Source organism: Wasmannia auropunctata, unplaced genomic scaffold (assembly GCF_000956235.1).
Source record: "Wasmannia auropunctata unplaced genomic scaffold, wasmannia.A_1.0 LD334199.1, whole genome shotgun sequence".
Lineage (NCBI taxonomy): Eukaryota > Metazoa > Arthropoda > Insecta > Hymenoptera > Formicidae > Wasmannia > Wasmannia auropunctata.
The window spans coordinates 230,419-257,846 of NW_012028691.1; the positions used below are offsets into that span (position 1 = coordinate 230,419).

General features: G+C 41.5%; 2 protein-coding genes across 4 annotated transcripts in view; both read right to left on the bottom strand.

Moving 5' to 3' along the window:
* Positions 1–641: 641 nt before the first annotated feature.
* Positions 642–27,428, bottom strand: part of LOC105459279 (neurotrimin-like) — a 166,252-nt gene continuing 139,465 nt past the window's right edge. Inside the window, exons 8-11 of the mRNA XM_011705178.1 lie at positions 10,744–10,800; positions 10,427–10,513; positions 3,358–3,456; positions 642–728 (exon numbers count right to left, since the gene is read on the bottom strand). Of these exons, the coding sequence (XP_011703480.1) occupies positions 658–728; positions 3,358–3,456; positions 10,427–10,513; positions 10,744–10,800 (314 nt within the window). The 3' untranslated portion in view covers positions 642–657. The remainder of the gene's footprint in view (positions 729–3,357; positions 3,457–10,426; positions 10,514–10,743; positions 10,801–27,428) is intronic.
* LOC105459278 (diamine acetyltransferase 2-like) lies at positions 21,485–22,789 on the bottom strand. 3 transcript variants are annotated; one of them, XM_011705177.1, is made up of 5 exons: positions 22,642–22,789; positions 22,462–22,548; positions 22,343–22,397; positions 22,054–22,256; positions 21,485–21,970 (listed from the first exon to the last, which is right to left on the bottom strand). In XM_011705177.1, exons 2-5 carry the CDS (start codon positions 22,525–22,527, stop codon positions 21,803–21,805), a joined length of 492 nt encoding a protein of 163 aa, XP_011703479.1. In that variant the 5' UTR covers positions 22,528–22,548; positions 22,642–22,789; the 3' UTR covers positions 21,485–21,802. The 3 variants fall into 3 exon arrangements, with proteins under 3 accessions (XP_011703479.1, XP_011703478.1, XP_011703477.1); XM_011705176.1 differs by having other exon boundaries at positions 22,631–22,789; XM_011705175.1 differs by having other exon boundaries at positions 22,462–22,789.

The following is a 27,428-nucleotide window of genomic DNA, read 5'->3' on the forward strand; positions in this document are numbered from 1 at the left end:
ACACACACACACACACGTTCCGGATTGCACTCTCTCTCTCTCTCTCTTTCTCTCTCTCTCTCTCTCTCTCTCTCTCTCTCTCTCGCGGAGACGAGATCACTGTTGCATTTGTTGGTTTTTTTTGGCGTCATTGTTACGGCGTTATACAATATATTACACTGAAAGCGATAGTCGTTGCACTTCGTTTAATACCCTTTTCCTCTCGTTCCCGTTGTTCCACTACCTCACGGTGCGTATGCCATCCCTCGTCCGCGGGGAGGTCACACAACCCACAATCGGTGAAGGCGGGGAGATCGGTGAGGATTCGTGCTTCTTCAATTCTTGGCCACTCGTGGACTCTGTCGTCGCTACACTAACTTGGCACGCGTAAATTACTCTCCGTCATTTAATACGGACGCTAACTACTTCAGTCAGTCTTTGTGTCACTTTGTGTAATTGTGTGTGTGTGTGTGTGTGTGTGTGTGTGTGTGTGTGTGTGTGTGTGTGTGTACATGTGTATTGTATGTGAGCGTGTCGTGTCTTTCGTGCTGTTTGAGTTCTAATTTTTCTTCCTCTTATTTTCTTTTTAATTGAGTCCGTTAATTAGGGAGGCCAACACCGATGGCGTATCAACGACGAGGTCGTCGTTCGCTTTCTTTTTCTTTTTCGGGTTCTTGCTTATCGAATTATCGTTACGGCCAGAGCAATTAGTAGTAGCGTCACGGTCGTCATCACGCCCGTTGCTGAATCTGAAATTAGACAAGATATTTGTTTAAGACTGACACGCCGATCAATATGAGGATTTTCTATGGAAGCTATATATATTTCTGAGTTCAAATACAGCTATTATTTATAAGAACATTATAACGTAATTTGACTAGATATTAATATTGTTGTTCCATTTTTCACACAAATACCGCACAATTTTTGATGTTAACATCATTAAATCTCCGTACATAAATCATTTAATTTTCTTTCCAAATAGCTTACAATTAGCTATATTTGAAATATAATCTCTAGAATGTGATACCAGAATCTAACATTTAGAATATTATACCCCAGATATATTGCACTAGATTTCTAATATCTCGAGAAAATATATAGCACGAAGGATGTTCGCTCTCGCGATGCTATAGGGAAAAAGGGAAGGGTTCCTCGATCCATAGATAGTCTCGAGAGGTCAATGCACAATCAAGGGCTTGGGACGACGAGAATCTGTCGTTACCCCGTCGCAGGAGGGTTGCCGCGGAAGAATTCCTCTCCCGCCGAGCGAGGATATGCCGAGGAAACGGAGCCGGGCGTAAAGGGGTGAGTGCCGATTAGTCGACGGCCCAAGCGAAGTAGATACAGAAGGGAGAAATAAGGATAGACGAGGGGGAAGAGAAGAGGAGGAGGAGGAGAAGGAAAAAAGGGAGAGAAAAGATGAGGGAGGGGGCGGGAGGGAAATGGGAAGTCAGTTATTCTTCCGGTTGGCCTGCACCGTACCGTTAGCTATTACTCGCTTGGAGAGAAATGCATTCTCCGGCCTTTTCCTGGCCTCACTCATCTCTAATTACGAATCAGAAACAACCCGGTGGGCCGTCGCCTCCGCTAGCCGGATCACCCACCCCCTTCTCCTACGCCTCCTCACCCTCCTCCCTTTTCTGTTCTCCGCGGCCCTTTCTAGAGTCTTCCCGACTCGCATCCAAGACTCTCGCAAGCAGTAACTTGCCTCCCTGACCCCCTCCTCCCCTCCTTCCTTCCTCCCTTTCTTTTATCCGGTCCCTGGCGCTGCCCCGGGAGAATTCTTCGCTTCGCTACTTTTGTGCGATCTTACCTTCCTTCAATTCGCGATTTCTCGCCCTATCCCACCCTTCTCTCTCGTCGCTCTCTTTCTCTCTCCCTGCCCCCCTTCCCTCTCCTCTCCCCCTCTTCATCATTGCGAGATGGAAATGTGTTATGTATTTATATAGTCGATATTTATATTTCATTGTTGCGCGCGCGCAAAACGCGAGAATTGCAAATTGGAAATTGTCTCGTCTCATTAAATTCGTAATTCGAGATTCGAACTCGCCGGCTATACGTTCTCCAGATTTATACGCGCTTTCCAGACACGAGAGTATATAGCGTTTATATACACGTTTACTCGGCATAATGAAAAATCAACGTGTGACGCGCGACGTAGATACAATCTTTCTTGCACTTTCAGCATCGAAATAACATCGGGGACATTGAACTCATCGGCGATCATATCGGCCGCGCTCGTCAAACAGTTTCTATTTAGCAATTTGACGTTAATTTCACTGCAGAATTATCCGTAGAACGTCCGATATTTCTGGCATTCTTTCCATCGGCACTTACATGTGGCAGCTTGCAACGCGGTTTCCCCTCGTTACCGGTCTCCAACCTGGCTTTTTCCATGCGAAATTACCTTACTTCTCCGAGACTATCGCGATCGTCCCCGCGGAGAAAACGGATTTTCACACTACGCCATTATGCAAATTCCTCTTAAAAGTAACCGCGGTCGAGCGAGATATTGAGAGACGGTAGCGCGCGGAAGCGCAGAAGGAGGGAAGGCCGGGACAGGGATCGAATTACGGTAGAGAGACAGCGAGAGGGCGGGAGGAGGGGGAGGAGACGGTGGAGGGGAGGGGTGAAGACGGAATCGTGGAAGGAGGAAAAAATGCGAGGGTAGAAAAGAATTATCCGATAACGCCGAAGGCTCGGCGGAATTATGAAAGGTGCTACACACCTGGCCGCGCTCAGAAATGCGGTAGACGCGGCCGCTCAAATGCCACGGCGGAGCCGCGAAATGCCGGATAAACCGCACCTTCGACGAGAAAACTCGTTCGCGTTTTGCCTCCTCGTGCACGGGCTTGTTCGCCCTCCGCGACGAGAGCAACGGACGAGAGGGAGGGATGGAGGGAGAAGTGGAGGGGGAGGGGAATTCATCGAGGCTGGATCTCATAAAGTAACGGACAGCCCCGCTTGTTGTTCAACGCATGTCCGGTATCTGACATTTTATTGCGTTACACGTCGCTTAATCGGCCGCGTTACACGAATGTATTAGCGGCATTAGCGACATTAACGGAATATTTTTTTGACGTAGTATTACGCGAAATACCATTCTATATCGGTGCCACGTGAAAAGCAGATATGTTGCGAAAAACGGAAATGCAATTGGCGGGGTGAATTATTCCACAGAGTAAAATATTTTGTTTCTTACGGAGGGGAAAAAAAACGTATTTATCGAAAAACACACATAACGCACTCTTTCTATTCTCGACATATTGTTCAGACATCCTGATTATATTAATCTATAAATTTCTCGTCTACAAATTTTAAAATTTAAATAAAAAGTTTATCTGCGTATTCAATTCAATTTAATGTCATACTCACCTTTATCGGGAGGCCAGTTGTAATTTCTTTTTCTGTCCAGTTCGGACGACTTCTGCTCCGATTTTCCGATTTCGTTCAGGTTCGACTGGAACTTGGTACCTTGGGGAGAAAAACACGAGAACGAATTTTTATGAAAAAACACTACGTGTATATATATACAATCGACGTGATGCCAGACGAGGGGGTTAATAATAAGTGAAACGTATACAAGGATTATTCCCAAGAAAAATATCCTTCCACGTTGAAAAGTCCGCCGCGAACCGGCGACAATTTGTTTCCCGGATGTTATGGGAATGAATCCCGGACGTTATGGGAATAAATTAAAAATTCAATCTCGCTTCGAGACATTATAGCGCAAAGCCGTCGGTGGGACAGAGGAGATGAGATCTGAGAGAACAGAAGGAGAGCGAAAGGAGAGAACTTGCGTGGTTCGCATAGCGGAACCACGGACAAAGGGACGTACAACGAGTGGCCCTCTCGACTGAAGATGTTTACGAGCCTGTTACGCATAAAGTGGGTGGCAAACGCGTTAACTAGTATGCAAACTCCGAGTAAACACAATTCCCTTATCCGCGCCAAGTAGATTCTATCCGTGTCACGACACACGCTTGTCACAAGCCCGCGCCGCGCGTTTTGGATTACATTCTTGCAGCGAAACAGCTTGTGATGAGTATATATTTTGATAAAATTACACAACTAGACCTTACGTGTGTCGGTTTATCGTGTTATCGTGTATACGTGTTATCCCGGTGTACTTGCCGTGTGAAGCGCACCAGGATGACATAAGTAAATAGACATATATTGCTCGAATATACGTTTTTACTTCTTTACACAGTAATCATATAAAATATATGTTATCAAGGTTTATTGTATTATTTGAAAGATAAAGCTTCCTTTTATGACTTCAGTAAGTTTCGATGCTCCTTGCTTATTAAATTGTTACCTTTTTATTCATATATATATTGTTTTCTTTATCTCTTGGAAAAACAAATTACATTTACAGATTAATTTAAAGATTAATTTAAAATCGAATCATATATCTTTTTATTATACTTGTGTATATTTAAAATGTCATTATAATATCTGGCAATGGTGCATTATATTATCAATTATAAACAATCGTTATCGAAGTTGTACAATTTTTTCAAGTTCATCTATATTTCCGAACAGATGTCGCGTGTTTCTCATTTATCACAAGATTGTAATGATCATCGCGCATCAATGCGCATTCTATCATCTTTTTTTTAAGTCTGCGTAAAAGCGCGTAAGACTCGCCGGTAGCGCATCAATTAGTTAGATAAAGCACCACTACCGGTAGACGTAGCTTTGCTAACGCAGCGAACCAGCGGGTAACGGAAGCCGCAGAGAGGCAGAACCTGCACTTACGGCTTAATTCTGGGGTATCCACGAAGCAAAGGTGCTTGTGAATATCGCTTTGTGTCTTCGTTCTCTCGCGATTAGATTTGTAAGTTCGTGGCCCCGGAGGCGGTGCCAGTCAGTTTAGGTAAGGGACAAGGCGAGGGTTGTGTGAGACACATAGAGCAGGGGAGAAAGCACACGATCTTGGCACGATAGCCTATTTCGGGTAAGGTAATGGGTGATCATGACGGCGTACGCGCGCGCTCACGTAGCCCGTGTGTATAGTACCGAGCTGATAGTAGTACAGGGTAAGGTCGCCGCCGCCGCTGCCACCGCCGCCGCCGCCACCGCCGCCGCCGCCGCCGCCGCCGCCACCACGCCGGATACACCCTCGGACAACGAGGTGAGACAACCGTTGTACGGCGACGCAATGGATAGGCTAGACAGACGTATGCAAATCTCGACCAAACATTAGCAGTGACAATGTGTAACGTGCGCTATACGTATATATATATCCGTGCGCCCGGGCCAGTTCTATAGTTTCCTATATGCGAGAATCTCTATCGCGACGCGGCTGTTTCTGTAGCTATGCGTGGGCGACGACGTGTTTAGGGAACCAGACGTATAGCCTTCATCGCGCGGCCATGGACGCGTGTAAGCTCCACGGGAGCGTGTAAGCTTCGTTATCTATAATAGTTCAGGATTTCGTTGCGCAGCGACGAGCAAGAGTTAGCAGCAACAAAATTGTGCGTGAATAAATTTCCAGGAAAGAAAGATGATTTAGATTGAGAGAGAGAGGGGGGGGGGAGAAAGAGCATGGTTAAACTAAAAAACGTAAATATCAATTGAATGATGAAATTTATACTTAATTTGCGTCTGATGGCATTGGTCCCTACAAATGGCCGGAAAAATTAAAATACTCGCCCCATCATTAATTGCCCGTGAAAAATAAATGTGCTGGAACGTACGTAATTATTTGGAAGTTGATCAACACATTGCAAGCTATTAACCTGGCGTGGAAATCCGATGCTTTTCTGTGACGCGCGACCGCGCGTTGCAATAAGAGAAGGTAAAAATATAAAAGTTTCAGAGACTCTGACCTGAAAATTCGTTTATCGCATATAAAACTGATGTCATAGCATTTATCTGATATCTTTTCCCCTTGTGGATTTTGAGATATCGAATATTTCGAAATGAGAAGAACACGAATCGTAGTTTTTAAGGGCTTAATTTGTCAATAATACGTATATCGTAATTTCAATATCCGGATTAATTTGTTATTAATGAGATAATGCCGGGGGTATGTGCGCCGATGTATCTAATAAGATTCTCATGGCTGAATATTTCGATAGTATCAGTAGAATATCGCGACAGTATTGTACAAGAGTGTTTTATCGAGAGAGTATACTTAGTCCTTCACACTCGAGACTGACTGAATCGTGCGTGTGGAAGATCGTAAATTGGCAAAAAAAGAAGAAGAAAAAATAGAAGATAAAGCTTCGTGCCCACGAATTGATTCGACCTTTGGATTTGATAATCCCGGATTCTCGCGACTCCGCTGTCAGAAAAAAAAACTGTTGTCGATACAAATAAGTCTCCCCTAAAAAGTTACGCGTTTCGCGCAGTTACCCCTCATTGATTTTACGTCCGGGGTGGGTCGCGATACTCCTGCTCACTGCACGTTCGCGCGATTCGCGCGCGCGGGTCCGACAGGTCAGCGCAGACGCGTTTAACTATTTTCGCTGAGATTGTGGATTCAGTTTCCCGTTCTGCATTCTGCATTCCGTGAATATCAAACCGGTCTCGGTGTTGGCGCGTGCGTGTTATACGTTTGCCTTGGGATATCAGACGGCGGGGGTCTGGAGGATGTTGACCGTACACGCGACAAAGTCAATGATACTCCTTCCGTCCCAGGTGGCTGGCCGACTGTGGCTGCGCCCCAAGAAAATTAACAGAGGTCTAAGATCTCGCACGCTGTGAGATCTAAACTTATATACGGCCGTGTCACGCGGCGCGCAATATTGTCACAGAGCGGGCGGCGTCACGAGCGCCGTTCTAATTAATGCGCCTTTACGATGTTAATTCAGGTCGTAAATAATTTCGCGTCGGAAGCGTCAGCGCGCACGCGACGCATCGCGGGCGGGCATCGCGTCGCGAGTAAACATGGTATAAAATGATCTTCGGACTTCTCGGCGATTTGACGAAGCGATTACGATATATCTCACACGACCCGAGCCACAAGCGCAATAAGAGCGGCCGCTGTTACGCGCCTCCGCTCCTTCATTCTCTCTGTATGTGCACGCGCGTACAGTAGAATAGGGGACGTGTTAATCGTACGAAAGCACGCGGCTAAACCAATCGCTATACATGCTCACCCCGAATTACAGGCGGACAACGCTGCCCCGGGGAATTAAGCGACACCTAAGGGCATATGTGCTCTGGGAGATGTCACGATACCGCGACAATACTTGCCCGGTTTCCCCATCGGAAACCTCAAAGTGACTTATCGCCGTAGGCCCGCCGTGTACCGTCGCTTCTGTACGCAATTTGCTATTCGCGAACTATACGCCGCGATGCGACTTAAGGGGGAAAACGGTAAACGGACAAACGCCCGCAATGGCAATTACACGGCGGCTTAGCACCGGTATGCAACACGAGTATTTAATAAACTGCGATCACGTCGCAATCACGTTAATGTTCACGCGTAAAGAAAGATTAGGATATCCTTAAAAAAAAGGAAAACGCGCTCTCAAAATCTTTTTATTTCCAATATTATGCGCGCGCGAATTGATACAACTGTGATGTATGGAAAATATAAAAATATTTTTACGCTGTTGCTTTGTATTGTGACGTGCTTTGCAAGCAAGACTGCCTTTTCGTTTAACGAATAACACCGTCTTATGCTAGGGGAAGAGTTAAAACGCACCGCGCGTTATGTTTAGGTATTCTCGACAACAGATTGTCGTAAGTTACTACGAGCAAATAAGGCCTGTTTATGCTTGGGTTTCCGTCCGCGCGTGAAGGAAACTCAAGCAAATCTTCTGTTTAATCTTAAGCGTACACTTGCGCCCTTGAATTTTCAACGATACGAATAACGAGAGGCGACGGCGGCAAATAGGCGGCGACCGCTAGATTGTTTAAAGAGGGCATTACAAAAAGACAAGACGGGGAGAGAGAGAGAAGAGAGAGAGAGAGAGAGAGAGAGACGAGATAGCGAGGACTGAGATAAATTATCTGGGAAAAAATGTACTACGAAATACGTACGGGAGAGAGAGAGCTGTTAGAGAATCGTAACGAGCGTAGCGCGGTAGATATAAAAAGAGACGCTGGCAGACTAAAAGGGAATAAGTCAAACAGATATGTTAAGGAAAGAAGATGACATAAAAATAAAGTGCTTAAAAGAACCGGGAGAAATGGAAGCAGACACGGTTAAATGTAACTGGGATAAGGAGAAGAGAAAAAGAAACAACGCGATAAGGGAAAAAGGCGATTCTCTCGGAGCCCGGGCGGGATCGAGGGGGTGGGAACGAAGAGGAGGGAACAGAGATGAGGGCGAGAGAGCACGAAGGGAGCAAACATTAATGCCACCTTGCAGACCGCAGATGTTGCACCAATTACAAACCTCATCCTTCCTTCGCAGCCCGTCCTTTCCTTCCTCCCGGCCTCCGCAAATAGAGAAGGAGAGAGAGAGAGAGAGAGAGAGAGAGAGAGAGAAGGAGAAAGAGAGACAAGGAGACATATGCCGTATTCAAACTTACCACATCCCGTCGCATTCAACCATCTTCCTCACCTCGCCCCCTCAGCCCACCATCTTTTCACTCTCACCTTTCCGCCGTCTCTTAACCCGCCCCCGGGGCGATGACATTGGTTATACGTAGAAGAAAAGGAAGGGAGGAGACACACGGTAGACACAGTAGAGACGGCGGAGAGCTCAACGAGACACGAATTTTCGATTAAATTTAACACAGGGCGCAAAAGGACGCTAGGGCGCTGCACGTTGCTGTTTTAGGTGATAGAGCAAAGCGAAGGACAAAGAAAGAAATAGAGGGGGTGGGGAGGGCAGGGTGAGGAGGGAAAGGCGTGGATAGGGACGGAGAACGCGGTCTTCACAGCGGCGGCTGATATTATTCTTGGGTCTTCCTCGCTGGAGCATTATTAGTTCCGGCGTGTTAGCATACATGAAATATTGATGTTACACGGATCTCTTCTACCCCAGTCAACCCTAGTTCCCGGCTCTCTCTCTCTCTCTCCCCCTTTCCCTCTTCTTCTCTCTCTCTCTCTCTCTCTCTTTCTCTTTCACGTTTCTATCTATTCATCTATCTTTTCTGTTCTTGCACATAACCACCACTCATGTATGCCTGTTACGAACATCACTTCAGTTGCCTCTCTGTTACCTTTATGTTTATTCTTCCATTCTTTTTATTCTCCACGCTCGCTCTCCACCTAAACTTTTTTGACAGCCACCTTCACGTTTTGATTTCCTAAGTAAACACTTGGTCTCCAAAGTAGCGTGATGCATTAAATTGAAATCTTTTTTTCTTCAGATTTTAACAGTTTTATAGAATTTATAGAATGCTGTTTCGATTCTTTTGGAAATGTTATGTCATTAATATTTATAATAATTTATAAAACAGTGAGGATATGTTATTTTGATAATACAATTTGTGTTGTCAAAACAGTTATACGTTCATTTCAATAATTTCGTATAATACAAAGAAAGATCCGTTCTCGGAGAATTCCAATTGTTATCCTGTTATAGACCTCATTTCCGTGGTTCTCTTTCGCCCGCTGTAGAGAGCTTTAAAGCGAGCTGCTTACCCTTCTTCAAACCACTCTTAAAGCCGCAATCGATTCCCGGGATTCCCTGGTGGGTCCCCTGGCTCTAGTTAACATCGAAGTTAATCGCGCCGGAGATTCAAAGTATGTTGCTGGAAAATCCAGTTATGGGATGGCATTTGACTATACGTGATGCTAGATTGAATATGTAAATCCGCTCTAGCTAGATTGAGATTTTACTAGTGTATAAAGTATACAGATTGCAGCTAAAACTTTTGAATCTCCTTTATTTGTTCGTACATTTGCCAAGATGCTTCATAATGATGCTTATAACGGTATATAAATACAGCAGAAAATTTCCGATTGCGTTCATTTAATGTGGCACTTAATGTGTAGAGTATACAGATTGCAGCTGAAATATTTGAATCTCCTTCCTTCGCTCGTATATTCGCCAAGATGTTTCATAATGATACTCATAGCGAACGTATATAAATACAGCAGAAAATTTCAGATCGATTCCGTTCATTTAATGTGGCACTTAATGTGCCTCCAAAATTAATATTCCTTCGTAATTCGTGGAAAATATTCCATTTAAATTAAATTTCTCCTTTTGTCCATTTTTGACATTACGTTATTTATAAATTCTGTTCTCTGTCTTATTACTTTCGCTTTTTTTTTTAACGTGTAAGAAAGATCTAAATGATTGATGTGTTCCTTTCGGATAGCGATATATAAAGATCCGCGAGAATACTCTTTCTAAATATATCTCAAGTGTGCTTGTTACTCTTCGTTTACGCTCGCGTGACAGCCGACGACTGGCACCACTTCGTTGAAATGCGAAGTCGCGGAATCAATCCCATAATTCGCGAAATTACGATGATGGTTACGTTCGAAATTACGTAAAAAGAAGATATATACCGCTTCGGGTACTCACCTGTCTTGATATTCTTCTCATTTTGAATTGTCAGCGAACTTGGATTTCCGTAAACAGAGTTATTCATCTCCGCCATGAATTCCCAATCTGCAAAAGTAAACGCGCGTTGGAAAATTAGATTCAAGCTAGCGAATACGACGTGAATAATATCGATTGTGATATATATAGTATGTATGATATACATATATGCTGTACGTATATGGTATATATGGAAGCATCAAATTTTGGTGTAATTCTAGCGCGACGCGCAATGATTTATCAGTTTTGCAATTTATATAACAACCGTCGCGTGGGATCTCTAAATAAGTATATCTTACCTTTTTTGGGAACCTCCGTTGTAGACGGGCTAGGACTGGTACTTGGCGGTGCAGACACTGCAACACACAAAGCAAGTTTCCATCCTTAAAAATTGGATCTACATCGCATAATTCACACGAAATTAATCGTAGGGCTCCGACATTAATATTCGCATATTTCCCAATCGTACAAGAAGGCTCGATCTTTCTTCGTTCATCATGCTTTTTTTCGCAATTTTCGTGAGAAAAAAAACACAATTATTTTCAGTGTTTCAAAGAAACGCGTTCTCTCAAACCCTCATCCTCGATTTCAATCTATGGTACCGCTCGTATTTCTTTTTGTTTTCATACCTATTGTTACCGGCCTGCTCCCGCGACTGCTTACATTTTTTTTTTATCTAAGGAAGGCAAGAGAATATGCATTATTTCGAACCCTCGTGTACTTTTTAGGGTAACTCGAGAAATTACGTGGAAACAAACACGGAATTAAAATGAAAACGGACCGCGTGGAATTACGTGTTACGCCTATACATATTTACACACAGCCAGACAAAATACTTTTGTCCTCCCGTAGATTGGGTAAATTCTACTACACCGCGCGATATTATGGATCTCGCGCCACCTGTTACTAACTTCTCTCCCGGAACGTATTAGCCGCCGTATAGCGCCGGCCAAGCCGGCCAAACTCTACATCATATTTTACTCCCTACCGTACATACTACCGACATCCGTGCCTTCCACCCCTGCACGCGCCTCCACGCGTAACTTATCCGGAGGGGTATATACCTGAATAATTATTCGTAATTTCATCATTTGTCTTTAGCGAACACGTCGTCGGCTGGATTTATTACTGACTGCAGTTGTCCGTGGCTAGACTGCACGCTGCAGAAGTCTCTGCTAAAAATGTCGCAGGGTATGGTATTAATTAAAATTGGTTAGTATTGATGACTTTGTTATATAATTATTGCGCTCATCGCTGAGGAAATATCGGTGTCGCAGTAACAGTGTTATAATTATTTGTATTCTACTGCTAGAAAATTTACTTTAATTGCATTTTTATCCTGTTACATGCGTTTTTTTTTCTATAGGCAATACTGTAAGCATTACTGTACTATATAGACATTTTCAATCATCAACTCTTTATTTCTAATTAAATTTTTGCACAATATAAAAAATAAAATAAAGTTGCTAAAACATATTATATATATTTCAATTCAAGTATATTCAAGATACGTATAATGCAATAGGGGCTAAAAGATTAAGAGTCAGATTTGAAGAATATGTTCTCTCAATACGAAAACGAACGCAATTCTAAATTAAATATCAGTTCATAGAATTAATTAACTTATCTATTCCGCAGTGTTCTGTGTCGTTTTTTTTTTGTTACGTTCTACGACATAATTTTAAAAGTTAGGTAATATCTATTGATAGCCTCGATGTGGAGAATTGCCCATAGCGAAAAAGGTCATTGCTATTTGTCACAAGCACCTAAGCAATTACTAAGAGACAAGATTGTAGATTTGAAGAATATGTTCTCTTAATCTTCAAAAACGAACGCAATTCTAAATTAAATTAACAACTATCCTAATGGCTTATATAATTTAAAATTAATAAAGTATCAAAGGAAGCTGGGCTTGTGAGCCTTGCACGGAATTTAGTGCTGTGATATTAAGCCCTTCTTTTGATACTTTATTAATTCTTAATGAAATATCAGTTCTTAGAATTAATTAGCTTATCTATTCCGCGTTCTGTGTCGTTATTTTTTTTTTGTTACGTTCTGCGGCATAATTTTAAAAGTTAGGTAATATCTATTGATAGCCTCGATGTGGAGAATTGCCCATAGCGAAAAAGGTCATTGCTATTTGTCACAAGCACCTGAGCGATTACTAAGCGACACGGTTGTAGAGGGGGAGGTGCACGCTATGCACGCGGCGGAGGTGCGTTCTCCCCAAGGTAAATAGGATAGGATGACAAAGTATGCGCCTCAGCAGACGTGTTTACACACGCGAACGTAATGCAAATATGTAGCCGCCGTCTTTTCCGTAAGATAATACCCAAATGACTTTCAACCCCCGTTTTACCCCTTGTTCGGGCGGCAGTGTTTGCCGCAAAAATTACAACAACGACATGCCGACGTGTAACTTTATCTCGCGACGCGTTTGTCACCGTACATACACACACACACACACACGCGCGCGCGCGCGCGCGTGCGGGCGCGCGAGACGGGCGGTGCGAATGTAAATCAATAAAACTTGTATCGTCGAAAATTGGATGGCGAGACACTGAATTTGCGATTGTCATTGTCGTCCGTAAACTTCTCCACGCATAAGGATCAATATTTCAATATCAGTGCGAACAAATTGCGATTGTTGCCATCAGAAATTGTCGTCGTTCGTCACCGTGGTTATTATGACGCTACCATCCAGTTTTATAGATATAAATATGGCACGCGCGCGGTGGATGAAATTCATTTATCATTTTTGCAAGTCACCGATGGAAGGCGAAGAGATTAAAGCTGAGAGCGCAATGAGGAAAAAGCGAGAAGGCAGAAGAAAGTGAGAGAGAAAGAGAAAAATAGAGAAAGGGGGAGGAAGGAAGGGAGGGAGAGAGGGAAGGAGGGAGGGAGGGAGGGAGGGAGAGAGAGAGAGAGAGAGAGAATAAGAGAAGGAAAGGAAGGAGAAAAAAGAGGCAAGAGGAAAAGAGAGAGAAAGTAAGGCAGCGACTTTTCACCTTTGATTTATCGCGCTAACTTTTATTTTCCTCAGGAGATATTAAAACCCGTTGTCCTGACCATTTAGCTTCACTGGGCTGATTGATGATTGGACCAGTTAACGTGTCGGCGACCTCCGCCGACGAATCAACTCTTTCATTATGCCCGATTAATATGCGTTTGTAGCGCACTAAAGTCTAGAGATTTGGCTGCCGACCTGATCAAAATTTAATTTAAAGACAGATTGCCGTAACGTTGCAAGACAGAGTTTCGCTGAGCATTAATAATTATATCAAAAATTACGATGGAAATTTACCGTGAATAAAAAATCAGATATACAATGTAGAGATAATTTTTAATTAAGCATTTAGTCGCAAAAAATAGAATCTATACGAGTAGTAGAGATGGAAAAGAAATATATCGCGCGGTCTCTCTCATTGTTTGTAAAATTTGTACATCCTAAAATCTACACGGCACGTTTCAAAATTTATACGCATCTCAAAATGTATTTAAAACTTCGCTGATGAGCGAGGAGAACTCATAAAAGTCTTAAGACGCTCTAATTAGTCTAATAGCATCATCCCTTTTCATCGGTACGTCACCAAACGATCTGTTGCTCGCTTTACTATTCACTCATTTGCCTTCCATCCAATTTCTCCTTCCATCATGCGACGAGTAACGCAAGACGTTCAGATATCTAAATGTTATTCACTGCGCGAGTAATTGTTAACGTATCGTAGCACTAGTAGTATGAATTACATACATTAGGAAACCAATGAAATTATTTGTAGAACGTCAGATATACTAAGGCGTGCAATAAGTTTGAGGTATCAAAACTGATTCAGGGGAGTAAGAGACGTTAGAAAATTGAAAATTAAGTATAGTAATGACAGTAAATGATTTTACAGTCAGACAGTAAATTTTATTTAAAGCATTTTAAACACGAGCGCTTTTAGGAGTGGGGTTTGAATCACAAAATTTGCAAAATATATAACATTATTTTAAAATACAAATTATTAAAAAAAAAAGAAACTACCTGGAATATCGTTTTGAAAAGCTTTTTTAGTTTATTTTAAAATTATTTTTCTTTGGCGCAAATATCGAACGTGATCATATATTGTTCATCGTATCTTTCTAATTTCCAATTTTATATATACATATTTGAAAATAATTTAAGCTATATTTTAATATCTATTTGAAATTAATTGAAGAATATGATGTCATTGTTTACTTCCTTTTCTCAAGATTTCTTTGTTTGTCAAAGGTTTCTCATATTTTGAATTATTATATCATTAAAAATTATCGCTTCCTCGATAATCTTATGAGAAAAGATTCATTAAGATCCGGTAACTCTTATACCGTACTACATACTTTCTTTATCTCGCGTATCGCAGCGTGACGTAATTAAACTGCACGCAGTCCGAATTGTAAATCGTTCACGGTACGCGTACGGCGTTAGGCGACCAGGCCGATGGTCACCAATCGCCGATGCTGCCATTATTGCGGTCGGACCGCGATCATTAACTAAATCGACGACAGATCCGTAGGAAATAATTTGCCGTAGGCGTCATCGAATCTCGGCGCGGCACGACAAGCAGGAAATTGCCAGGCTTCGTCGGGTTACGATCGCGTAACCCAATTCCGCGAAACAATGGTAGTAGCGGTGCAATGCCGACCCGCTTTTGTCAGCAGCTGCCACTACATGTCTGTAATTACTCGCGACGAAATCTCTCGCTATAACATATCGATCGAAGACGTTCGGCCGTTTGATTTAATTAGTGATTGGAGAAGCAGATATACAGGTTGTATCAGCAGCCCTCCGGCCGATACATATTCGACCCCGTTGACCCCCCGTGCCCCTAGGCCTTCGTAAACACGAAGTCAAAGCCCTCTTTGATAATTATCGACCTACGGCTCGTTACATTAACGCGCCTTGTGATGCATCGATCCATTAACGTGCCAACCAGGCGAGTCTCAAGGCGAATGTTGCGACGATCCGCGATGATATCCTATGGGATTATATCAATGTCGCCGGTTTGGAGAGCAGCTTGGCTTCCTTCTGCGAAACGTGTCGTCGCGTGTTCTTATAGCGTTTTTCACTGGAAGGAACTGAATGCGCACCGGCACCGGCACTGCACCGACACCGTCGCTTAAAGCTCGTGCCGAGTTTCTGCACTAAAATGCAAAACCTCGGTATTAAGCTTTCAGTGAAACAGCGCGCACCGACTTCGTGCGCACTGAAAAGCCCAATGAAACACGCTGCTCTCGAAAAATGCGCACCAGTGCGACCAGTGAAAAACGCTATTATACACGTGACAAAAAAGTGTAAGAGATGTTGTGTGAGTTTTTCTGTTTTGACAGATCTCCGAATGGCTCCGAGCAATTTCTCCGTGAGATGTTTTCACGATTGGGTTTTCCCGCGTTTTCCTGCCGAGTCTCTAGTTAATATATCCCGTAACGATCAGAAAGGGTTACACGGGCCGGTATAACGTAGTTATAATTCTATCAGGGCTCTGCCCTTTGTTCGGGACCGTATTTCCAAACGGTGATCTCGATAAAGTAGCCAATGGTGTCCGCCGGAAGGCATTTCCTCGCGAAGCGGCCGAGCGGGAGGGCGTGGATGCGCGCGGTTAAGGGTGGCTAAAACAGCTCGTAGATGCTGGGTGACGAAGAAGAGGGAGGGGGTGGGGGAGGGGACGAGGAACAGCGGGAAGAGAAATGGAGAAAGACAGACAGTGAGGAGAGAACGAGAGAAAGACAGAGCGTGAGGAAGGGTGAGGGAGGTGAGGAATTAGTATGCGGCGGCTGTCACGGCGCCATCCCTCGACTGCGGCGCCTTCCTGCACCTTTTGCCCAACCCTGGACCACCCGGGCTAGACCGTTAATTTTCCATCCCGTGACTCCAATCAATCTTACCGCCGTCAGCGAGTCTCCCTTATGGCGATACCCCGTGGCCCTTTCTCTCTCCTTTGGCTCTCGATACGTTACCCGTCTGCCACCTCGGATTCCAGCCGCTGTCATTTCCGGCTTCCTGATTCCGATGTGAGACTACTAAATACATGCCGTCATTCGCGCGAAAGGCCTGAGGCGTGTGCAGGTAGTAGCCGATCGTTCGTTTGAATTGCAATATTCAATAAAGATTTCGATTTGGTATAATTAACATCCGAAAAACTAGTTTTCCAACAATTTTTCCGCAATTCACGTGGCGCGTGTGCTCGAAGTAAACAGAAAAAAAATTCCTGAAATCTCATTCGTTAGAGGTCATTTCTGTTGCAAATAAATCATACCTTTTTATCATTGTTCATCATGGAAATTTCGCGTTATTGTTATTATTATTATCTCGTAATTATCTTTAAATTGGTACACTCTTAAAAAATAATAATTAATTCTGGCGAATTAATGTTACGGGATATTTATACAAAAGTCTTAAATTCCATTGTGAGTACAAATTTAAAACAAATTCCTTAAAGTTTTTTTAGATTTGTTTTAAGCGCAGAATATTTTTTAAGTATTACGTGCATCATCACATTTGATATGTGCATTCTATTAAACAATTATATTATTCTTTTTTTAATTCAATTCTAACTTATTTTAATTAAAACTCAAGTAATTCGACGAAATTATTTTCGTTATTTCAGTTAAGCAACCGTCCCCCTATTCAGAATAACAACTGCGAGAGAATTCTCTGCTGGCGTATCGAGGATTATTATTGTCTGAGTTTCCTATCCATATTATCTGCTTTCGACACCAGCCTCAGGGCTGATCCTGTCGTGAGCGAAGACTCGCGCAACACGTAGCGTAATCGGCAAGAGCGTAAACGGAACGCTGACTTTAATGAAGTACGTCGGCGAGACGGCTGATTTAACTACTGGATCGCTATTCATCCCGGCCAGACCTAAGCAGCTAGAGTTTCTTTGCTTACGCTGTTCGAATTCGCACAATAACGTTTTCCCCATATACCTCATATTACCGCAAATACACGATGAATAACATCGCGCAATGTTCTCAATATAATCTCGCTGCAGCTACGAATTAATAATAATCTTATTACAACGATGTGTTTAATAAACGTAAATAGACGGCCGGAAATTCGTCGGCCGCGTGACGTGTCGTTATAATCTCCAAGTTTTCGAAAGACAAGCTCGCGCGAGAGGAATACTCTCCTCTCTCTCTCTCTCTCTCTCGCTCTCTCACGCGGCGGGTCTATAGAGAAGTTATATATTTTACGGCGGGATGAAATCGCGTTGACGTCTGAGACCCGGCTGCGACAAACCGCAAGGACGGATTTCGGATTCCGGCGAATCCACCGAACGAGAACTAACATTGGCTTTCCCTCGAAGGCATCGTCTCCGCGGATTTTATGGAAATATTTTCTCCTCCTTCTCGGGGATTTTCTTTTTAACGCGCGTTCCGTCTCTCTTTCTCTCCCCTCCCCCCTCTCGCTCTCCCTCCTTCTTCCCCTTCTCTCCTAGCCGCCCGCGCTCTCCTAGATCTCTCCCCCTTTAATCGCATTACCGTACGTAGATATATATATTTCCATTCGTCGAACTGTTCGACGTCGATTGAGGCGGCTCTTTTACCATCTTCGTGGCGTTTCATCTTCCGCTTGCTTACCTTCGCCGTTGCCTCGCCTGTTACTGGTAATTGGAAGTTTGTATCATTAAATGAGCGTGAAGGCAATTTCGCGGCAAATCTCCGTTATAATCGAATCGTTTGCGCATTAATTGTACATTTTATCTCATTTTAACGCAAACCAAAATAAATGCCGTTGTTTTGTAAGATCGGATAATGTTAGTGAAAAACAATATCGCTGACTGATCTTTTAGATTGATATTCTAATTGTCTCATTAGTGGCTCATATCTTCGATCGTTAAATTTTTTAACCGAGTTTTAAGAAGAAATCGCCCCGAATTACATTACTTATGTGCTATTACAAAGAGCGCGCAAATATTATGAAATTAGTGTAGAAACTTTCGGGCGAGTGGTTCACCCTCCCCTTCTCGTAAATCGAGTATTATTGTTTGTTCCTTCGGTACCCCCGAAAGTCTTCCCAGCGTTCGGCGCAAACGCAAAAGGAGACGCGTAAAAGCCCATCGGCACAGAATGGCACGAAGTTACAGCGCATTAGTTTGTTTAAGAGACAGAGACGCGGAGGGAGGGAGGGAGGGAGGGCGCAGCCGCCCGGCAGACGTTACTGGCCGTTTGAGGAACGACTTTCGGAATCGACTTTCCTGCCGGAGCGAAGAGAAGTTTGGCAATTTCCTTGGGCTAATCTGCTGGTCGGTCAGCATTGAGATGCTGCGGGGGTTACTATCGCAGGGAGACCGGACGGAGGGAGGGGAGAACGAGAGAGGCGTAGCGGCACGGCCGGGGTTGATCCATCGACCACGAACGCCGGGCGGTCCCATGAATTATACAAGCGACTCTCTATCGCTCTCTCATCTGGCGTCTCTTTCTCAGAGATATCCCCCGTGGTGCCGACGAGAACCGAGCAAGTGGGAGCTGAAACTCTTCTCTCTTCGGTGAAGAAAAGAGAACGGGGGAAGGAAGAAAGGAAGGAGGGTGGGGGGGAAGGGGCAGAAGAGACGCGTGCCAGAGTGATCTGCCGTGAGCTTATACGTCGCCGCGACTGTCTTGACGTGACAACGAGTGACCGTCCAATAAAGGATGACAATTAAAGCTCGACACGGGCGGCGACACTTTTTCTTTCATTACCCCATCGCCCGACGCGCGTTCGCTGGCGACGCGGCGACGGCGCGCACGACTGATAGTAGTCGCAGACAGGATCCCTAGATTGATGAGTTTTGGCTATTTGGAACGGCTTTTATAGGTATTAGCTTTGCGTGGAACCTCGCCGCAATAAATAACGATGTAAACTTTTGATAATCTTACAGGGACATATCACAATTTATCCGTGACTATTGAATCTATATATTATTAATATATTAATTGTGATACTGTAAATTTTTTTGTTATGAAGCTACGTACAAAAGAGACTATATAGAGAAAATCATAATTATACACTATACATATTTTTTATTCTTTACTATCTTTAATGAAAAATACGCAAGATACGAAAGAATATTTCAGACAAAAAGTTGTAGGATAAAGGGGGACAAATAATGATAAAATCAGTTTCACAAAAAATCAATTTTTCAAGGTCTAATGTCTATTTCGATTAATCGTGATATGTTTTAACGTTTTTATTTTGATATATTCTGTTTGAGTCAATAAATTAATTGATTGCAGTTAGCTATATATGATAACCTTTTCTATAAAAATAAAAAATTCGTTTTCGAAAAGTTATCATGTAGGTGAGTTAAAATAAATCGCGGTTAATCGAAATGTGACTTTTAATAATCATTTTGGACAAATATATTATTAGGACTTTTTGTTCTATTTGGAGATATATAAAATATATACATTATTTAATATGTATGTTTGCTATTCTTATTTTAAAAGCCATCTTCGTTTCTGCATTTCATACATCACTTAATATATTGTATGTGTAATGCTTCCTGTGGAAAATGTTCATACAACAGTTATTCAAGCATTTATAATGCTTGCTGAATTTCCCTTGTTAGCTAATAAAGATTTCTCAAACTGTCTGTAGAAATTTTTTTAAATTATAAGAACCAATTTTCAAATTTTTGTTTGTCTTTTATAAGCAAGAAAACCTCATTTATAGTCTTAATTAATCAATATTATCGATTGTTTGCGATCATCATTATACTGATGCGAATAAGACATAGCTAGAAAAATCCTTTATATTTCTTTTATATTTATCTTAGTGTTAATTTTAGGCTATTAAAGCGTTATATGCATCGATACACGCGAATATATAAAAATCACTTGGCATATTTATATGTATTTTATATGTATTTATGAAGAGGCCAAATGTCACGAATATATATATTATTTATTACAGTAATAATATAAATTAAAAATTTTTCAACTATTTGTTTTTTAATATATAGCTTTATATTAAATTTGGTGTATGTACATTATTTATAATAAAGTAAAGAAGAGTGGCACTTTAGTGCCAAAATTCGTCCATGAGGAAAACGTTTAAAATCGGTTCATTTTTATATTATTGGATCTACTGAACTCGAAAATGAAGCTTAAAATTGTCCACAATGCGGGGAATTTTGTGAAAATGCAGTTTTTCTACACGAAATCCTTGTTTTGCAGCCACTATTTTTTAATGAATAAATAACTGTGAACAAAATGAAATTTTTTTAATTAATATTTTTGCATGACGCATAATAATATGAACAAGTGCATGTGTGCATGAGTGCGTATGTGCATGATACATTTATGTACATACATTTATGTACATACATTTCTGTTATCACTATCAGTATTAGATTTACCCAAGATACACCGCGTGAAGATTGCTGAAGTTTTATCTCTTCTGTTTTGTAGCGTCTAATCCGTTTCGTTAGGCTGCAGTATGTCGGTCACGATAAACGCTATGTATACTGCACATTTGTGTATACATACGTGAATATATATACATTTGGATCTATTTCTTCCCATTTATTCATGGGAAATCAGTCATATGTATTATCTGAATATAATTAGTCCTCTGTTTTTATTCTATAGTATTCTTTTTTACAGGGTATATACAATAAAAAGTGCTTAGATAGCAAAATATTTCGAAAACTAAGCATTATAGGAAAAAGTGTTTCAGATAAAAGTTGTAAAGTTTCAAGCCATCTATTTACTGGCGCTATTAGTTCGACCTTGAGTGGCGTCGCCAAAGGATAAGGTTACCTTACATTTTTTAAATAGGACTTCCTACATTTTATTGCATATTCTTATAGCCCTTTTTCAGATCTTTTCAAAGCATTATACTTTAAGCAAGCCGATGATATCGAGCTTTTTATAAAGATGTCTAGTTCACGAAGCATGCGGCCCTCTTCTCTTACTTTCTCTTCCTTCCCCCCCCTCTCTCTCTCTCTCTCTCTCTCTCTCTCTCTCTCTCTCTCTCAAACATTAATAAAAGAACGCTTCTTTTGTTCACATTTACCATTTGTTCATTAAAAAATATTGGCTACAAAATGAGACTTTCGTTTAGAAAAATTGCATTTTCACAAAGTTCCGCGCATTGTGGAAAATTTTAAGCTTCATATTCTAGTTCAGCAAATCCAATAATATAAAAATAAACCGATTTTAAACGTTTTTCTCATGGGCAAATTTTGGCACTAAAGTGCCACTCTTCTTTATTACTATTATTATTTATTATAAAGAAATTTTCTACCATATAGTAATTTGTCTACTAATTTGTCTATTAATTACTAAACCAGCTAATAACGTTTATTATTCACTATTAAAACACTACCATCAGCTGCTATATTTTGACTTATTCTATTTGCCAGACGCTAATTTTCTCAACACTTCATTAGCAAAGCAATAATGATGCCACTGTTCTCCAATCGTCACATCACTAGCCCCTAGTTTTTTGTAAAATTGTTGTGCTGGGTTCGAATTGAGAACTAGGAAATCCAATTGATGACAATTATTCTCTAATGCGTCCTATAAAAATTTTGTAATTTTTTTCAAACACATATAAAATACTACGTATAAAATTCTAATTAAATAAATGGAACGTATTATACTTTCGCGACTGCTTGTAAAATTTGACTGCCAACGTGTTTCTGTCGAAAATCCGATGTCACGTAAAGATCTGTCATGTATATAGATCTTCCGACCCGTGGAGAATAAATGTACGAACAAAAAGCGTAACCAATGAGATTTTTATCATATATTGCCACGTAACAGAAGAATAAGGGTTTCTCGCCAAAGCCATCTTTTTCTAATGCTAAAGAATTATTTCAAACAATTATTTTGGCACTACTTTTAAAAAGTTATTTAAATGATATAGAAATAATAATGTAAAAAAGTTACTTTTGTAATCAATTTTTATTGCGTTGTTGGGTCGTCTGTGATAGTTCGCCAATTCCTATAAAATATATTTAATATTTTTATACTATTTAAGATTCATTATTAACAAAATTTATAAATACCTGTACAAGTGCCATGAGAGCTTTGCAATCTTCACGTATAGCTTTCCGTACAATTATGTCAGCCATTACAACAAACGTTAATTTCAGCTGCAAATATTTGTAGTATTTAATTTGTAGTTCAACATTTCAAAAATATTAAAAGTAACTAATTTATATAAAATATAGGTACACAAAACAAACTTGATAATGTGTAGATATTCTTTGAAATTGGAGGTGTCTTGAACTAAACTCGTGTATATGTTCTCACTACTGAATTTAGTGACATACTAAGACCAAGAAAATGCAGATTCTAATATACTAGCATTACAGACGCGCGCTCTCGCCGCATTGGAACGTAAGGCCCTATCTGACTTATCCAACGATAATATATCGCATCGCGTCGAAAATATGTACTTAATGATATCAATTATTTGTGTTCTGATTACGTCGAATTATCACGTAAACTTAACGATTAAAGCAGCAAAATTTGAGTACGCAAATTATTTAAATTATAAGATTTCAGAATTTTTATTTTTACCGTTATCGAAAGCAAAATCTTCAGTAATTAAAAATTACTAAAATAATAAAATTAAGGTATCGTACAGAATACTACATACAGATAACAGATTAATATCTATTTATGTATCACATTAAAGCAATTTTATTATATTCTTAATTCTATTAATAAATTCTATTAAATTCTATTATATTTAACAAAGTATGAAATATACGCATCAAATTTTTACGCATTAAATTGCAATACAAGTATCAGGTTTTAGCATTCCAAAGTCATATAGAAGTTAATCGCCAAATTTCGCAATTTTGTATTTGCAAAATTGTAGCAAATTAGCCTTAGCAATATTTTGATCAGCAATATTGGTACGTATATCAATATTTCTCCTTTAAAAAATTTTAATAAAACATATTATATATGTGTATGCATTGAGTTTTTTATATTGTAAAGAATAATAAACGCACAAACAATATGCAGTCTAGATATCAGAAACAATGCTTAACAAAAAGAAAACACGCAAACCAACTAAAATGTATATTGATACGTTCAAGGCAATTGTTATTTTCCCGAAGATATTCCCCGCCGATTTTTCCGTTGACCTATTTTAACGTCGGTTTTGCATGACGGTAAATCCGGAGCGGTCTCTCTCATAAAAAGTACTTGTCGCCCGCTCTCCCACGCTTATACATACGCAAATATGTGTGCACGCATATTGTCCGGCGTGTACGGCGAGAGAACGAGACATTTAACGAATTTACCTTTCAGGAAGTAACGAAGCAGTGTCCGCTACTCCGCAATTAATTCAACCGTGCGGCCATTAAAAATACGCCACGCGAAATTTGCACAGTAAAGAGACAAAAATGTGTCGGGGGGGGAAATGGGCGACTCTTTCCGTCGCGCGCGGCGGCATCGAGGCGTGAAGTTAATTATCCCTTCTTCGCCGCGGCGCGCTCTAAGATTTTCTCACTTTCGGAAACACGTCACAAAGTTGCTATGAATATTCATGATCGCACCGAGAATGTGGAAAATCGTTCGAGACGCACTAACAGATTTTGCGATTTAGTTTTTACGCGGCGCGCGCTCGACCGCCCGCGGAAGCGCGCTTGTCCCCGCTATTGTGAGCGGCGCAATCTGGTATCTATAGAGCTCGAAAGCCGAGTGAGCGCGCGATTTTCTTTCTCTCTCTTTTTTTTTATTCCGCAATCAGAGTGAAGCACATGTAACGAATTTGGGTAACAAGGTCGCCGTTCATAATTATTTCGCACAAATATATATGGAGAAATGCGCCCATTAAAAATAGACCTTCAATTTCCAGAGCGCGGAGCGACGAGAGTGCGCCGTACCCGCAACAACGGGCGTGCATTACTCCCGATTATGCAACATTAGTGCGTTATGATAACGTAAAATTATTTTTCTGTCGTAATCTCTGCGTAGATGAAGTCATTTAGGTTACATAATGTATAACCACCCCGTAATACACGCGCGAAACATTCCTTTCGCAGTCATTATATCTCCGCATTCCGGAATACAGATTATTTTTAATGTGTATCTCGTTATCGCACGTTTTGAAGCGCGATTTATAGATCTCGCAAAATTTTAATTCTACGAAAAGTGCGAAATAACGGATTATATTATATTCAATTATATTTGAAACCGTGTTCTTTTTATATTTGTTAAACGTTCTTCTGTTAGGGTTCGATGAAAAAAAAAACGCACGCACGTATCAGTGTTGTGACGGAAAGAATATCGGCGAAGTTCTAGAGTACTGCCGAGCGGCGACGCAGTTCCGTACCTCAGGTATAGTAAACGGGGGTGTAAGATTGCTCGTCCATTGCATCATAAATAATTTATTGAATCGGGGGTTACTAAGAATCGCGACTCAACGAGAAGGACAAAAGTTTCGAAGCGACCCCGAGGCTTTCCACGTTAAAGTTTCGGCCGTGCGGTACGAACTCATGCCCCGAAGGTAGACAGCGGGTCCCGCCATACAACCCGGTACAAAATTTTTACGCCTCCGCGCGCTGACGAAGTTATAGAAAGGTGTGCCATCGGTGGGACGTCCCGTTTTGTGTCTGCCGAGTTTGCGGAAGTCTGATCAATTCATAATTAAAGGGGCCGAGGTAATAGAGAACTTCGCGATATCGCGCCGTCCAAAAGTGCCCACGGAGCAAACAGTTATGTTCGCCCGCTCCTCGAAATGAAGAATTCAACGAGGATTCAGCGAGTTTTTCGACGTTGAAATCTCACGCGATTTCTATTGTAAATTATTATACCGCGAGACCCACTCCGCAGAGAGGAAAATTGCAGTTTGAAATCTATGAATTTATACTTCACGACGTATACATCGCTTTTTAACGATTCGTCATTTATAATGACGGACTATCATCCGTCATTATAAATGACGAATCGTTAAAAAGAAGCTAAGAGGCATGTTATTCAAAGTAGATCTCAATGTAGCTGTAAAGTTATAAATAAAGTGCTACATATATGCAACACTATAATTTCTTCACTTCATATAATATATGCAGCACTATATTTGAAAAGGATAAATTTCTCTTGCTTCATATTTTTTCTTGTTACTTACTAAAAGAAATTTATAAGTGAGTAACAACATTAGCTCGAATACGTGTACTCGCTAAAAGTATCCGAAAGCGTTTAATCGTAATAATATCGTAACAATGGAATAATTGATACAATTATAGAACTATTGCGTTCCAATTCACGATATTCCAAAATTATTCAAATAGGGATATCAATATGGCTGAAAATCTGAAAATGAATATTTCTTCGGAGCACACCCCTTGAGATAAGTTAAGAATATAACTTCGTGGAGATACTATCTGCGTGAATATCAGCGAGAAAATGCTCGCCGGCAACGTTTCAAAATCTAAACGAGATTTTCGGTGAAATTCGTTCCTCCGTGCAACTCCAACGGCAAAATTGCTAAGTGCCGCTGCGTTAGCAGCGTCCGGAATGCATGTGCAGAAAGAGTTTCACAACAAATTTATCAAAGTCACGCTGGGCCACGACTTCGTTTGCATCTTACGCTGAAGAATTCGTTAGTGAAATTCTCAAATCCAAATGAAAAGCTCGTAGAACTTTACGAGCCACGATACCACGCGACCGCGAAAGTTTTCAAAGTCCGACAACTCAGTATGGATTTGCAGAAGGAATTTGAGTACAACGGAGAAGTTTTCCGTTTGCAAGAATTTCATCAAGAGCTTGTTAAGCATTAAGGGATTTTTACCGTCGCGAGTCGCATTGTAATTGTCTTTCGAGAATGTTTTATGGTATTAAGATTTGTGAGATGTAAAAATGTAGTTTTGAAAATGAATACATCAATTGGTAAAGCGATGTATTCTGGTCAAAAAGTGTAATGATAAAATCGATTTACATATATAAATCAGTTTAATTGGCCTTCGATAAGAACAATCAAATAAAATTAATTATTATCGACTGTCTCAAAAAATATCGCCCGCGTTATCTATTTAAGTGTTACATTATTTACACTAATTTAGTGTTACACATCTTTCCCAACAGATCCCATGTAAAAGGATAATGTCCCATGCATAAGCAAGCATGTCCGAATTAAGGGGAGTGAAAAATGACATTATGGACGCCGACAAAGCAGCCGCGTAACGGCCGTTTATTAAATCCGCGTCTTAGCAGCGACACAAGCGGTTGAACCGGCGCTCGGCGGATGCGGCAGGGGTGGACGTTGCATTATGTATACGAGCTCGAGCTGAGGAAATCACAAGGGGATGGGAGGAGAGGGAGGAAGAGAGGGAGGGAGGGAGGGAAGGAGGGAGGGAGGGAGAGAGAGAGAGAGAGAGAGAGAGAAACGAAGGAGGAGACGAGGAGCCGAATGAATACGATATTGTTACTATCCGAGCGAGCGAGCGCCGTAAGTTTTGCCCCGTTCCTGCACCCGTCACTCTTCGCGCGCTAAGCCCGCGCTTCAACGCCGCTACAAATAGCTGTTTGACTCGACCGCGGAATAAATTAGCCAGGAAATTCGAGCTTTTTCGAGCGGGGCGAGAGGGGGGAGGGAGGGGAGGAGGACGGGTCTCCGTCGCGAGGAAAAAAAAAGAGGCCTCAAGAGGGATAGGGAGACGAGGTAAGACACGGGCACGAAATGCGCTCGGATATCAAGAAACAGGGGTACTTTGCCCCTTAGGCGGTCCTTAATAATAAATTCATATCTCGGTCCCTCGTCCGTCTCCCCTATTCTTTACTGCCGCTGTAGACGAGTTTCGCAACCGAGGAATCGTCTTCGCTTCGCGGGACGACTTACCCCGCAGAGTAAGGTATCCTTCCCTCCCCCTTCCGCCCCTACCCCGCCATCCCTTCTGCCACCGCTCCGTTTCCTTCAGTCAGTCTACAAATCTCTTTTTTTATGCCGCTTAATAAAACTCGTCTGACATATCTCTAACTGCCGCCACTTAATTTCGAGCCGGCCCGGCCTCCCTCAAGA